At 52.6% G+C, this 11,518-nt stretch overlaps 1 protein-coding gene across 2 annotated transcripts; it reads right to left on the bottom strand.

Annotated features, from left to right (window-relative positions):
• Positions 1 to 29: 29 nt before the first annotated feature.
• Positions 30 to 6,555, bottom strand: HVCN1 (hydrogen voltage gated channel 1). Of its 2 annotated transcripts, none has more exons than XM_049805999.1 (6): positions 6,408 to 6,555; positions 4,193 to 4,425; positions 3,536 to 3,640; positions 2,816 to 3,047; positions 650 to 762; positions 30 to 303 (listed from the first exon to the last, which is right to left on the bottom strand). In XM_049805999.1, exons 2-6 carry the CDS (start codon positions 4,388 to 4,390, stop codon positions 238 to 240), a joined length of 714 nt encoding a protein of 237 aa, XP_049661956.1. In that variant the 5' UTR covers positions 4,391 to 4,425; positions 6,408 to 6,555; the 3' UTR covers positions 30 to 237. The 2 variants fall into 2 exon arrangements, with proteins under 2 accessions (XP_049661956.1, XP_049661957.1); XM_049806000.1 differs by lacking the exon at positions 6,408 to 6,555 and adding an exon at positions 6,257 to 6,327.
• Between the last annotated feature and the right edge of the window lie 4,963 nt (positions 6,556 to 11,518).

Raw genomic sequence — 11,518 nt, 5'->3', positions numbered from 1 at the left:
TGTATAAGACAGGTCTTATGAAATCACTGTTTCCAGGGAGTACGCATGATTAATTTTCCAGCAAAAACTATTTTTGCAATCCCAAGATCTAATCAAAGTGTGGTCAAATAGAAAAATGTTTATAGACAACACTATACAAGAGAAAGCAAAGAGACAAGAAAACCTTTCAGGTTAAACTGGTAGATTTCAACACTGCACTCTGCAGGGCAGACTTCCCCACCTCAGAAAACTGGCCTCCTATTTTTGCTCGCTGACAAGTCCATGCTGTTTTAATATCTTGTTAAGCCTCTCAATTTCTTGCTCCTGTTAGATACAAAAGTCAAATCATTAATATAGCTCTTACCTTAAAATAGTTTCCCAGGTTCCCACAGATTTTCCCACTGCTGAAACATATCTCATGCTGCAGTAAGACAGGACAACCTGGCTAAAGTAAGTAGGACAGAGGTAGCCATCATCCCTTTGCAGCAAGCAGCTAAGGGAAATACAGGCAGAACAGGCAAGGCTGTGGTTCTTCAGCCCAGCTTACCACACAGCTTTCTGATGAAGAAACCAAGCTGACAGTGGCATCCTTGCAAAAGGATCCCAGGCCAGCTTGTCCTGGGGAGCAGCCAGTGGGCAAACCTTGCTTAAGTGAAAAGTGTTTAATTACCTTCTCTACACAGCTGTGTTCCAGTTGTTCAACCTTTGTTGCAAGTTTCAGGTTTGCTTGCTTTAGCTTGGACACTTGTTGTTCAGAGCGGGTCTTTACCGATAAAATTATTCCTGTGAAACAATTCACAGTGGATTCAGTTTACAATGTAAAACAGCCACTAGCAGGAGGTTAACAGTACATGGGGTCTGTATTCAAGGAGTTAAACATGTTCCTCTCAAACTCTGGTCCTGTCATCTTCAAACCACCCTTCCCAAGTGCTTTTCTTAATGAGGAGGGTTTTAAAGTAGCCACCCTAGGGATTCAGATACCAATACTCTGCTGGGAAGAGGCAGTCTGGCCTCTGAGCTGAATTAATCAGTCAGGCTGTCACTCAAACCCTGAATTTGAATTCACTCCCTTGGCAGAACCTCAGGGGGGATGTAACTGGCAGCTTTGTTGTCAGAAGGGTCTGCATTTTAGCCAGTTTCATGTAGTCAGGAGCCTTGCTCTAACAGCAATGCACAGCACAGCCTGGTGCACAAGCCTTGTCCACCCCCAGGGCCGATCGCTCTGACACACTGGAGCAGGACATGGCACATCATCTGGTCCTTAAGGTTTTGGCTTCACCTTGCATGGCTGCAGTAAGGGCACACAGTTTCTCCTTGCAGCAGAGCTGTCACTTCTCTACTGAAATATTGTTAGGTTATTACATGTGAACTCAGCCCCCACAGTAAAGGCATTTTCTTCCCACCCTTTTCTGGGGGGAAAGTGGAATAGCTTGGTAAGAGCATCAAGAACATCACGTTCTTCCTACCTGACAGAGCTCTCCTCTGGCTGCTAACAGAACAACATGCACAAAGGCAGGCACCAATGCGTGCCTGTGTTTCTTGTGCTACAGGCAGCAGGCTTGGGGTTTTGGGGTTCATTTATCTGAAGACAAAGCACCAATGCTGCTTATTTGCATTGATAACATCAAACAGTCCCCACCTGCCTGTGACCCAGTCCCTATCAATCAACAGTGACTGAAGGCAGTGAAGCATGCCTAGGCTTCAACACGCAACACCCCGAGCTTGGGGCAGGCATGGCGAAAAGCTTGGAGGGAAAACCAGGAGCACCCAAAGGTAAGGGGATTTTCTTATAAATGCAATACTGTGTTTCTGCTGTAGACCCAAGGTGTCTGTGGCTCATGCAGCTGCACAGGAATCTGGTTTCTCTCTGACTTTCACTTCAAACTAAAGAGCCACAAGCTGCTCTCATCTTCCCTCTTCCCGGCCACTGCCGCCAATCAGGCACACTCTCCCTGTCAAAACAGAAGCGGGGGGCTGCAGGTGACAGACACAGCCCCAGCCATCCTTTCCTTTCATTCCAACTAAAAGACGTAGAGCTGTATCAAGTACACAGAGCGCTCACAGGCACAAGACAGTACCTGGGCTGAGGTTTCATGCAGTAATTGGGGATAATCCCATTACCACATTTTTTTGAATCCCAAAGTTCCTTCCCTGAGAAGTGTCTGAAGTTACATTTATTTGCAACAACTTACAGTTACAACAGCAGAGTCAGTAAAGCCTGATTTGGGGAACTTTATATTCCTCTTTTTACAGTGAGCCCTTTGAATCCAAGCAAGAAAGATCCAGAGTGAGATCAGGACATTCCCTGTGGCATCCCTGGAGGGGATGACAGAGTCACAGCAGAACGTCAGAGCAGTAAAACCTACTCTGCTATAGAAGTAGATTCAGGAAGGCAGGGTTTTACCCTGCTCCCCTCTTAAAACATTGCCAAAAGGATCCTACAGCACAAACTTAAGATGTGAGCCATCCCCTTCCAGGAGGGAGGGATGCAAGAACAGGTTACAGGTTGTTTTTAGGGGAACATGCCAATGCTGAGGTCTGGGCATCTCTGCTAGCCCAGGCCAGCTGCTGTGCCCTCATCACCAAGGCATCGCACCAACACCAGCAGCAGATTATTGCTGCTCCAAAGAAATTACAGACTAATTAAGGCCACGCTCCAGGAATGAAAACTATATGGGCAATGAAAGCTACATGAGTTCACTTGGAGAGCAAGACCTCAGGGTCCCGCAGATGGCTTTGAGAAGGGAACAAAGACGTGAGCCCAGATAATTCAGGTAAGGTCAGCAAATCCAGCCCACGCACCAGGGAAAGCTCTTGATCAGCCGCACACACCTACCATTGATAATCCTGGCCACCCGCCACAGCCGCAGGAGTATCAGGAGCCCAACAGCTTCAAACTCGTGCTCTCGGAAGATGAGGACAACATCAAGGATGAACGACACAACAACAACAATGCCGTCCAGCACTTCAAACTTGTGGTGGAAGAACTCCCGGCGGTAGACAAAGACTTTAAACCCCACCTCAACCAGAAAGATGGTTAAAATGGAGAGTGAGAGGTAGTGGAAAACCTGGAAAAAGACAGCACAAGTTTAGGGCCAGGAAACCCTCCTGCGTGCACACAAGCAGGGCAGGCTGGAAAACCTCCAGCACTCAAAGGCATGTCCAATTTGGCTCTACAAGGAGAAGGGCTGGGGACTTTTATTCTGCTCTAAGGGACAACCAGAGCGAGCATATGGCAGCCAGTGGCTTTGGGTAAGCTGGACCAGGAGGCGCGAACATGACCGGAGAAGGATGGTTAGAGTGATTCAGCTCTTCTGCAGCCTAAGGAAGCATGAGGCTGCTGCATGGACCAGCATGAGCCAAGCCAGGTTGGCCCCGCACACTGCAGGGCTGTCACACGAGTCCCTGCAAGACCTTCATCTGTGTGCCTGTGACTGCCGGCTCACCAAAGCTGAAGGTCCAGGTCCTGCCTTGCCCAGTCATCCTATTTAGTGATCTTTGAACCACCAAAAGAGAGGGATATCACCGTTCATGTTGACATTTCCCTGCATTTTACCTTTGGGGTTATATTATGTTTGTCTGGATGGATGATTTTCAAGTCCATAAGCAATTCCCCAAGAACCAGCAAGGCATCCAGGATTACCAAACAGACAACCAGGATCTGTTGGAGGAGAAGAACTGACATGAGTCCCCTCCCAGCACGGACAGATCGACAAGAGGAGCCGATGCGGCCTTCAGCTAAACGTGCCCCAACGCCCCACGTCCCCGATTTGGCTGGTTGTGTTTCATGGAGTTTTCTGTTGCTCCCACCCAGGACCCCCACTCCTGCAGCCCCTGGTCAGTGGGTTATTTCTACAAAGTCTCGTGCACATGAAACCACCTGGCTCCCCACCAAACACAGCCATTTCCCACTCCTTGGGGGGTGGGGGTGAGGGGGGGGGGTGGGTTCGGGGAGCTTGAGCCAGGGGAGAGCACGTGCCTCTGCCGGCACCGTGACGAGCGTGCACTGAGGCTTGTCGCCGCTCAGGAAACACCTGCACCTGCTGCAGAGCGGCTCATTTCTGACAGGACAAGCCCAGCTCAGAGGCAGCAGCCACTCTCGCAGGAGCAGCGAGCAGTCACGAGCTCTGTCCTACATCGGCTCTGCTATCACAGATGGCTTTGGCAAAGTTTCGCCCTCATTTCCCTTCAGCCTGGGTTTATTCTGCCTCACCTGAAACCTGTGGGAGCTGAAGAGCTTTTTCATCATGTCCTGGAATGAGACATGGCTCCTGGTGGGCTCCACCTTGATCTCTGAATCCAGCTGCTTCTCCCCATTCTCCTCCTCCTCCTCCTCCCATTTCTGGTAGTCGTTGCTCCACTGCACAGGGTCATCCCCCACCACGGTGAAGTGCTTCAGGTACCTGGACATGGCTCTGTATCAAGCTGGCATCACCCTGCCAGTGCCTGAGGGACAAAAGCAGAGCATCACCTCCCCGCTCGGGGCTGACCAAGGATGCCAAATCTCCCTTGTTTCACCACAGCGAGCATGAGAAGAGCGTGACACTTCGTTCAGACGTGGCCGGCCAGGCAGCGTGGATGGGCCCTGCTGACGGGAAGTTGCTTAACGGTGGTGCCGCTTGTTTTGCATCACCTCCCACGGCGCGCCGCAGAGCCCCCGCTGCCCTGCCCGATGCTGTTTGCACGCTGTTGTGCTGCTCTACAACAAGGAACTTCCTTGTGAGGTTATTTCCAAGCATCTCAAAACAGAGCATCGATTACAGGAGAAAAAAATGCCAGCCCTTATCTCGCATCTCGTGATGTGAGAGGAGGCAGCTGCCCACCTCCCATTGGAAAGAGCCATTGTGTTTCTATTAGACACTAATCGATGGAGGTTATTGGTCAGAAGCTGGAAGCAGGCAGTTTCCTCCTCTTCACTTGCTCTCTCATCCCCTACACACCAGGGCAGGCTGCAGTTATCACCCGGTCCGAGACAAACCCTCCGCTGTGCTCCCAGAGCTGCCCTCATCCCTTCAGGTGGGCACAGTTGCAGCCCAGCTGCCCCCAGGCTAACTGGGGCATCCTCACCCTCCAGCCAGACCACCAAGCTGAAGAACAGCCATAATTTCCCTTTGATAACATCAGGGGCCCCCATTATTTCAGCATTTGCAGGCAAAATAAGCAGGTGACCCCCACACTTCAGCCTGGCTGGCAATGCTGTCCTCCCCCATCTCCTCTCCCTGCATCCCGCAGAGCCGACCTCACCCTTGGGCATCCCAGCTTCAGCCTGTCCCTGTGGGCACCCAGTGAGGGGCAGGACCAACCCCAAACCCACAGACGATGCTGGTTGCAGCTGGGTGCTGAGAACGGCTGCAGGAGATGCTCCGTCCACCCCTGCTCCCATGTTCGCCTGTCACAGCCCCACCAGCTCGCCCTTCCTCTTCGGGCAACCTGTTGAGACGGCCTGGCCCACAAACACTGCCAAAAACCTCTCCCTCTGCCGGCAGACAACCACGATCAAGCTGGCATCACCCTGCCAACATCTGAGGGACAAAAGCAGAGCATCACCTCCCTGCTTGGTGCTGACCAGGGGTGCCAGACGCCCCTCGTTTCACCACAGCGAGCGTGACAAGAGCGTGACACTTTTAGATGCGACGGGGCTCTCCGCACATCTGTCCTTGGCCAAAGCTGGCCAGGGAGCTCAGCACAAGCCGCTCTTGGCCCACTGGAGCCACTGTGGGCCTGCCCATGCTCCCTCTCCTCGGCTCCCTGCAAATGGGGGTCCTGGGGGTCCCAGTGGGACCCGCTCGCAGCGGTGATGGCTGTTGGAGGGAACGTGGGCTCTAGGCCACCTCGTCCCCTGCTGTAGGGGATGGAGATGGCCCCATGCTGCCATCACAGTGGCAGCACCTTCATTCCCAGCCACCGGGCGCTGAGCGGAGCCCACCGGAGCCCCGCAGAGAGCTGCCCCGGGGTGTCGAGCCCCCCCCCCCCCCGCCAGCCCCTGGACGGCCTCTGGGCTCCCTCGGCCCTCGGGGCCTGGAGCCGTCGCTGCCCCATGGAGCAACCAGAGAGCCGGGCTGGGGCTCCCCAACCTCCCCCCGCCCGCAACGACCGTGTCGGTTCCCCGCTCCGGAGCGGGACTGAGCTCCGGGTCCCGGCGGGACCCCCGAGAGGGGAGGACGTGGCGGCCCCCGGGGCGGGGACCGCTGCAACCCACCCCCACCCCCGAAGCACTGACCGGGTGCAAGCCCCGGGAGCGCCCCACTGCCCCCCGTCCCCCCCCGGGTCCCGGTACCGTGCACGTCCCGGCTGCCTCCGCCGCCGCCGCCCTGCGCCTCCCCCGGCGCCGCGGGGCCTCCCCCGGCCCGGCCCGGCCCCGCCTCCCCCCCGGCCAGGGACGGCCCCGCTGCCCCGGCCCGGCCCCGCCGGTCCCCTCCCCATCGCACCCGAAAGGGTCCCGGAGCCCCCGGGCCGGGGGTCCCTGAGCGGGGGCTGCCGGAACGGGACGCGCTGGATGGAGTTTAAACTTCTTTTGCTGTTGTTCTTAAACTCCTTTTCTTCAGCTCCCCCGGCCCGTCCGGCAAAGCGAGCGGACATCCAGGATAGTCGTGAAATTAAATTGTGAGATCAGAGCTCAGCTGCTGGGACAGATTAGTCCCACAAAGCAGGTGGAGGTCCGGGGATCAAAAGGATTACAAAAGTGTAAACCCTAGAAATTAGGCCTGGATTAACCTGCCTCCACTTAGACTTGTGTTTTATCAGAAGGCCTCTTCTTCTTTAGGCTTCCCCTCTGTCTTCCAAACACAAGCTGGTTTTGGAAGTGCCCTGAGCAAACTCAGCTGCAAAAAGCATCAGGGAGCCATCTCTGTTGCACCTCTGCTGGGACAAACCTGAAATGCTTCTGATTCTCCCCTAATGAAGAAACATCTCTCCATTTTTGCACTTTTAAGGCCTAAAGACATTTGTTTCTTGGAAAGGGTTTCCCCCTGGAGAGTGCCTAAAACTTTTCCTGGAACCTAAAAATTTTCTAGTGCCTCCCCCCAAAGCACACAGGCCCATCCCCATCCTCCTCCCTGGGGCGATGAGGAATCAGCACAGGCAATACCTTCCCAGAGCTCTGAAACCCCATCCCTCGGCCACCACCCCAAACTACCTACCTGTAGAGATCAGCTGAGCACCCAGGTGCATAGGACGATGAAGGTGCAGCCCAGGAGCAGCAGCACGGAGAGGTTTTTATCCTGGGAGTTTCCAGCAAATAAAGGTATTTCAGTCCCAGCTGACTCCACTAAATACTAACACAATCAGGTAATGGTGGAAGGCACCAGCTCAGGACTGGAACTGCAGATGGCAGATCTCCTGAAAGCTCAGTGGACCCGACCCTGGTTTTGGTAAAGGGTGCAGGTTTTAAGGAGAAAACACAGCCAGCTTCTGCTTCCCTATGAGCTCAGTCCTCTTCGTACCACGGCCCAGCATGGGCTCACCTGGCCCACGAGCACAGCTGCTGAGCGGAGCTACGAGGCTGATCACAAAAGTGAAGCCTCATTGTCAGAACTTAAATATCCCAATAATCAGTATGTGCACACAGAGCTCCGAGGGGCTGCACATTAACCACGTCTGTGAGGCACCTCGGCAGTCTAATGGGAGAAGACGCTGCCAGCAGAGCTGCGAAGCCCTTGGTGAGGACCAGGCTGGTGCCCAGGGTGGGATTAAGGGTCAATCCAGGAGAGGTGCAAGGGGAAGCCCCAGGGCTTCACCTCAAACCTCTTCCCAGCCTGCTGGCAGGTTAAACTCCCCTTTTCTACACTTCTTTTTACAGTAACAACATCCTTTTTCACAAGCCAAGTCGGTTTATCTTGGTCTAAGCCTCTCTGCTCTGGGATGATGAGGGTGAGGACCGCGTGCCTGAGCTGCAGAGGGTGAAGCCCAGAGACTCCCCAAAGCGCCAGGGCAGACCCTGGAGCCCAGTGCCACCCTCAGCACCTCCGCCAGCCCTGGGACCGCTGGTACCAGCCCTGGGGCAGTGGTGGCCCCTGGCAGCTAAATTCCAGCGTATGAGGGACTGATGCTGCTGGGCACCAGTGCCAGTCACCTGCTGTCAAAGGGGAACAGGGACAGAAGATGGCCAGAGGAATGAAGAAAAGAATGGACTGCATCTTCCAAAGAAAAAGAGATTTTTAAACTCGAACACAAATGCCCATGAAAACAAGAGACCAGAAAGATGTTTTCTAACACTGAAGCCCCTGAGGCTCAAGCCCCTCTTTTCAATGGAAGTGGGAAGGGTAGAAAACCCAACTGCTTGGAAAGAGCTCGACCTCAGGAACTCAACAGCTGCCTGAAATCCCTGGAGGAGACCACGCTTCGTATCATACTTTGATAAAACTTTGAATAAGAACTGCTTTACGTGGCACCCTTGGGGGCCTACGGCGCAGCGCACGGGTAGCTCAGCCCACCTCGAGCACCCCGTATCAGTCCCTCGCTCTGTCCAATGCCCCACCATGGCCCCGGCGCCTTGGCTATGGGGGGTCCCGAAGCTTTGCAATGCACAGGGGCCTGATGCTGCTGCACCCCCAAATCTTCTTTTCTACATCCAGTTCTCATTCAACAACTAATATTGTCCAGAGGTTAAACTTGGGTCTAAAGTATGATGTATACATCAGGGACTTGTGTGCCCAAAACTCCTGTATCCTCCCACGGAAGCCTGAGTACCGCTGGGGATCAGGTCTTACACTGCAAGCAAAATTAATGTTTTTTTTTTTGTTGGTTTTAAAGTGCCACAACTTCACTTAACAACTCAGGACTGAAAGCCACAATAGCACTGACACATCCTAAAGCAAATCAGGAACAATCAAAGATGACCTGTGCTGAAAAATAGCCTTTTGACAGCTAGATGGCAAAAAGGACTCATTTCATTCCAGGGAAACTGAAAGGAAACACACCACTGTCTATAAAGTAATATCCGAACTGATAGGGCTTCACATCTTACCACTCTTTCCCACTCTTTGGCTGGGATAGAGTTAATTTTCTTCATAAGTAGCTAGTATGGGGCTGTGGTTTGGATTTGTGCTGGAAACAGTGTAGAATACACAGAAATGTTTTCCTTACTGCTGAGCAGCACTTACACAGAGCCAAGGCCTTTTCTGCTCCTCACCCCACCCCACCAGTGAGGAGGCTGGGGGGGCACAAGAAGGTGCGAGGGGACACAGCTGGCACAGCTGACCCCAACTGACCACAGGGATATTCCAGACCATATGATTTCATGCTCAGCATATACAAGTGGGGGAAGAAGAAGGAAGGGGGGGGGACTTTTGGAGTGATGGCATTTGTCTTCCCAAGTCACCGTTACTTAGCGTGCTGGAGCCTTGTTTTCCTGGAGATGGCTGAACACCTGCCTGCCTATGGGAAGTGGGGAATGAATTCCTGGTTTTGCTTTGCTTGCGTGCGCAGCTTTTGCTTTACCTGTTAAACTGTCTTTATCTCAACCCACGAGCAAGCTGCTGCATGGGATTTAGTTGCTGGCTGGGGTTAAACCACGGCACACATTTAAATTAGACTTAGGCATACTGCAGAAGACGAGAACTGAAGAGAACTAGGGTTTATCACAGATTTTCTGCTACCTTCTGCGGAGACCTTCAGCAAGGCCTGGTACGCCTCCCTGCTATAGTCTGTCCTTCGCAACTTCTACGAAGCAGGAAAGGGCAGCGGGGCTGTGGGGAGAAGGACCTCAGCAGGCTCATGTGCTGTTCTGTCCGTTCCACGTGGAAACTAGATTTTCCTACCAGTACTGTTATGGAAAAACAATGGGAAAGCGGTAGCTGCTGCTCCTGCTCTCTCTCAGCTGATCAAAAAACCCAACCCCAACCAACAGTGTAAAACGTGCCTCTGAACTTTTGATCACAACCCGTAGCGAGATCAGCAGGTTGTCTTTCCTTCCTGCCTCTGTGGTGGAACGGGAACTTTTCCACCTCGACCACGGTGCCGTGGGACTTCCTTTACCCTGAGCAGCTGGGGAGCCCGAGGTACGTGAACCACCCCAGGGGAATGCAGCCAAGCAGAAAATGCAGCCCAGAATAGGAGCATGTGTCACCAAAACTGCATCTGAGGAGACAAAAAACAAGTCACAGAGGAAAAAGGCGTGACACGGTGACATGCAGAATGGTTGGCGAGCTAATGGTTGCCGAGTTGGGTTAATGCATTCCTTTAGATAGAAGTCAAATAAAACCTGCTTCCACATGTGTTCTATTATTCACTAGATCAATAAAAGACACACAGGTGACTATTTTACAAGCAGGGAGAAAAATTATAGAGCTATAAAGAAAACCACAAATGTGATTTAAAGGGTGAAAGTAAGTTTGTGAGAAAGCCTTCAACAGGCAATCTGTGACACCTAATCTAATGAGCTCATCAAAAGTTACCAAGAGGTGGTTTGATTAATTAGCTTTAGAGGAAGAGGGGGAAGGCTTCAGAGTAGGAAAAAAGGCTCTTTGCTTTGGCAGAGAAATACACTAAAAAATAAAATAAATGGCTGGGGAGTGCCCAGAAAATGCACTTGCCAAAACAGCTCAGCTTACTCCAGAAGTGAAGGGAAACTCATTGGCTACACAGGACACCAGAACAGAGCCGGTGGTTTTATCGGAGCTGGGCATCTCGGCAACAAACTCCTTCCTCATCAGACACCACCAAGCAGCCGAAGTTCGCCACCGCAGCCGTTTTAGAACAGGCTGAACAAGCTACCTCATTCGACTTCTGAAAGCCTTGCTGTATTTTCCACCAGGCACGTGTGAAGGAGGCAGCAGCAGAAGGAATACAGACTGACAGCACCTTCCTGCTGGGGGCAAGAGCTGACTGCCCAGGGCTGGCGTTGTGCCTTACCAACCTGCTTTAGCTGGTGTACACCAGGCCTGCCTCACCAAACAGACAGCAACAGTACAGTTTACTTAACTTTCCTTCTTTGCCAAGAATTTACAGTTCTTTAATTAAAGAACCAGCAGAAATTGGTCTTGTCCTCAGCTATGACCCTCTCAAGTCCATGGTCCCTACAAAGCAGTACGTGTATTGAAAGCAGACCCCACCTCAAAGCACAGAACAATAAACAGGAGCCAAGATGAGCGTGTCCGCCCACCCATGCCTGCCCCGGGGGGGCTGCTGCTGCTAGACAAGGCAGGGCGACCCTGGCCACAGCGAGCCCAGCCACAGGGCTGTGGAAAACCAGAGTCGAGGCACCGGTGCCTTCAGCTGCACCTGCTGTGTGCCAACTGGCCTGCCAGACTGCTCTGCGGACCCACAGCAACACGTGAAGTGCTCTGGGAACTTCATGCCTGCACTCACCCCCCTGCTAGGAGGGTGCCTGTATTTAAGGGCAATATATGCATTAAAGCTCCAGAACTGGATCAGAATCCAACATTGCTGTTTAAAAAATACACCTCTAGTGCTTGTAGCTTAGACAAATCCAAACCAAGAACTTGTGGGTTTCCAGAACAATTTATTTACCTAAGTCAGGTCCTCCGATAGCAGTAGAGTGTATACGTTGCGATAAACTGACACTGAGAAGATTTAGCAA

This window comes from Accipiter gentilis, chromosome 7 (genome assembly GCF_929443795.1).
Source record: "Accipiter gentilis chromosome 7, bAccGen1.1, whole genome shotgun sequence".
Classification (NCBI taxonomy): Eukaryota; Metazoa; Chordata; class Aves; order Accipitriformes; family Accipitridae; genus Astur; species Astur gentilis.
This window is presented reverse-complemented; position numbering and strand designations above follow the sequence as displayed.

Bases quoted from the DNA above. Each gene is read 5' to 3' on its own strand.
- HVCN1 (XM_049805999.1), bottom strand. From the start codon at position 4,390: ATGTCCAGGTACCTGAAGCACTTCACCGTGGTGGGGGATGACCCTGTG. The intron at 3,641-4,192 runs GTGAGGCAGAAT...CTCCTCCAACAG, and splicing joins TCAGCTCCCACAGGTTTCAG to ATCCTGGTTGTCTGTTTGGT. The intron at 304-649 runs GTAATTAAACAC...TGTATCTAACAG, and splicing joins AACACAGCTGTGTAGAGAAG to GAGCAAGAAATTGAGAGGCT.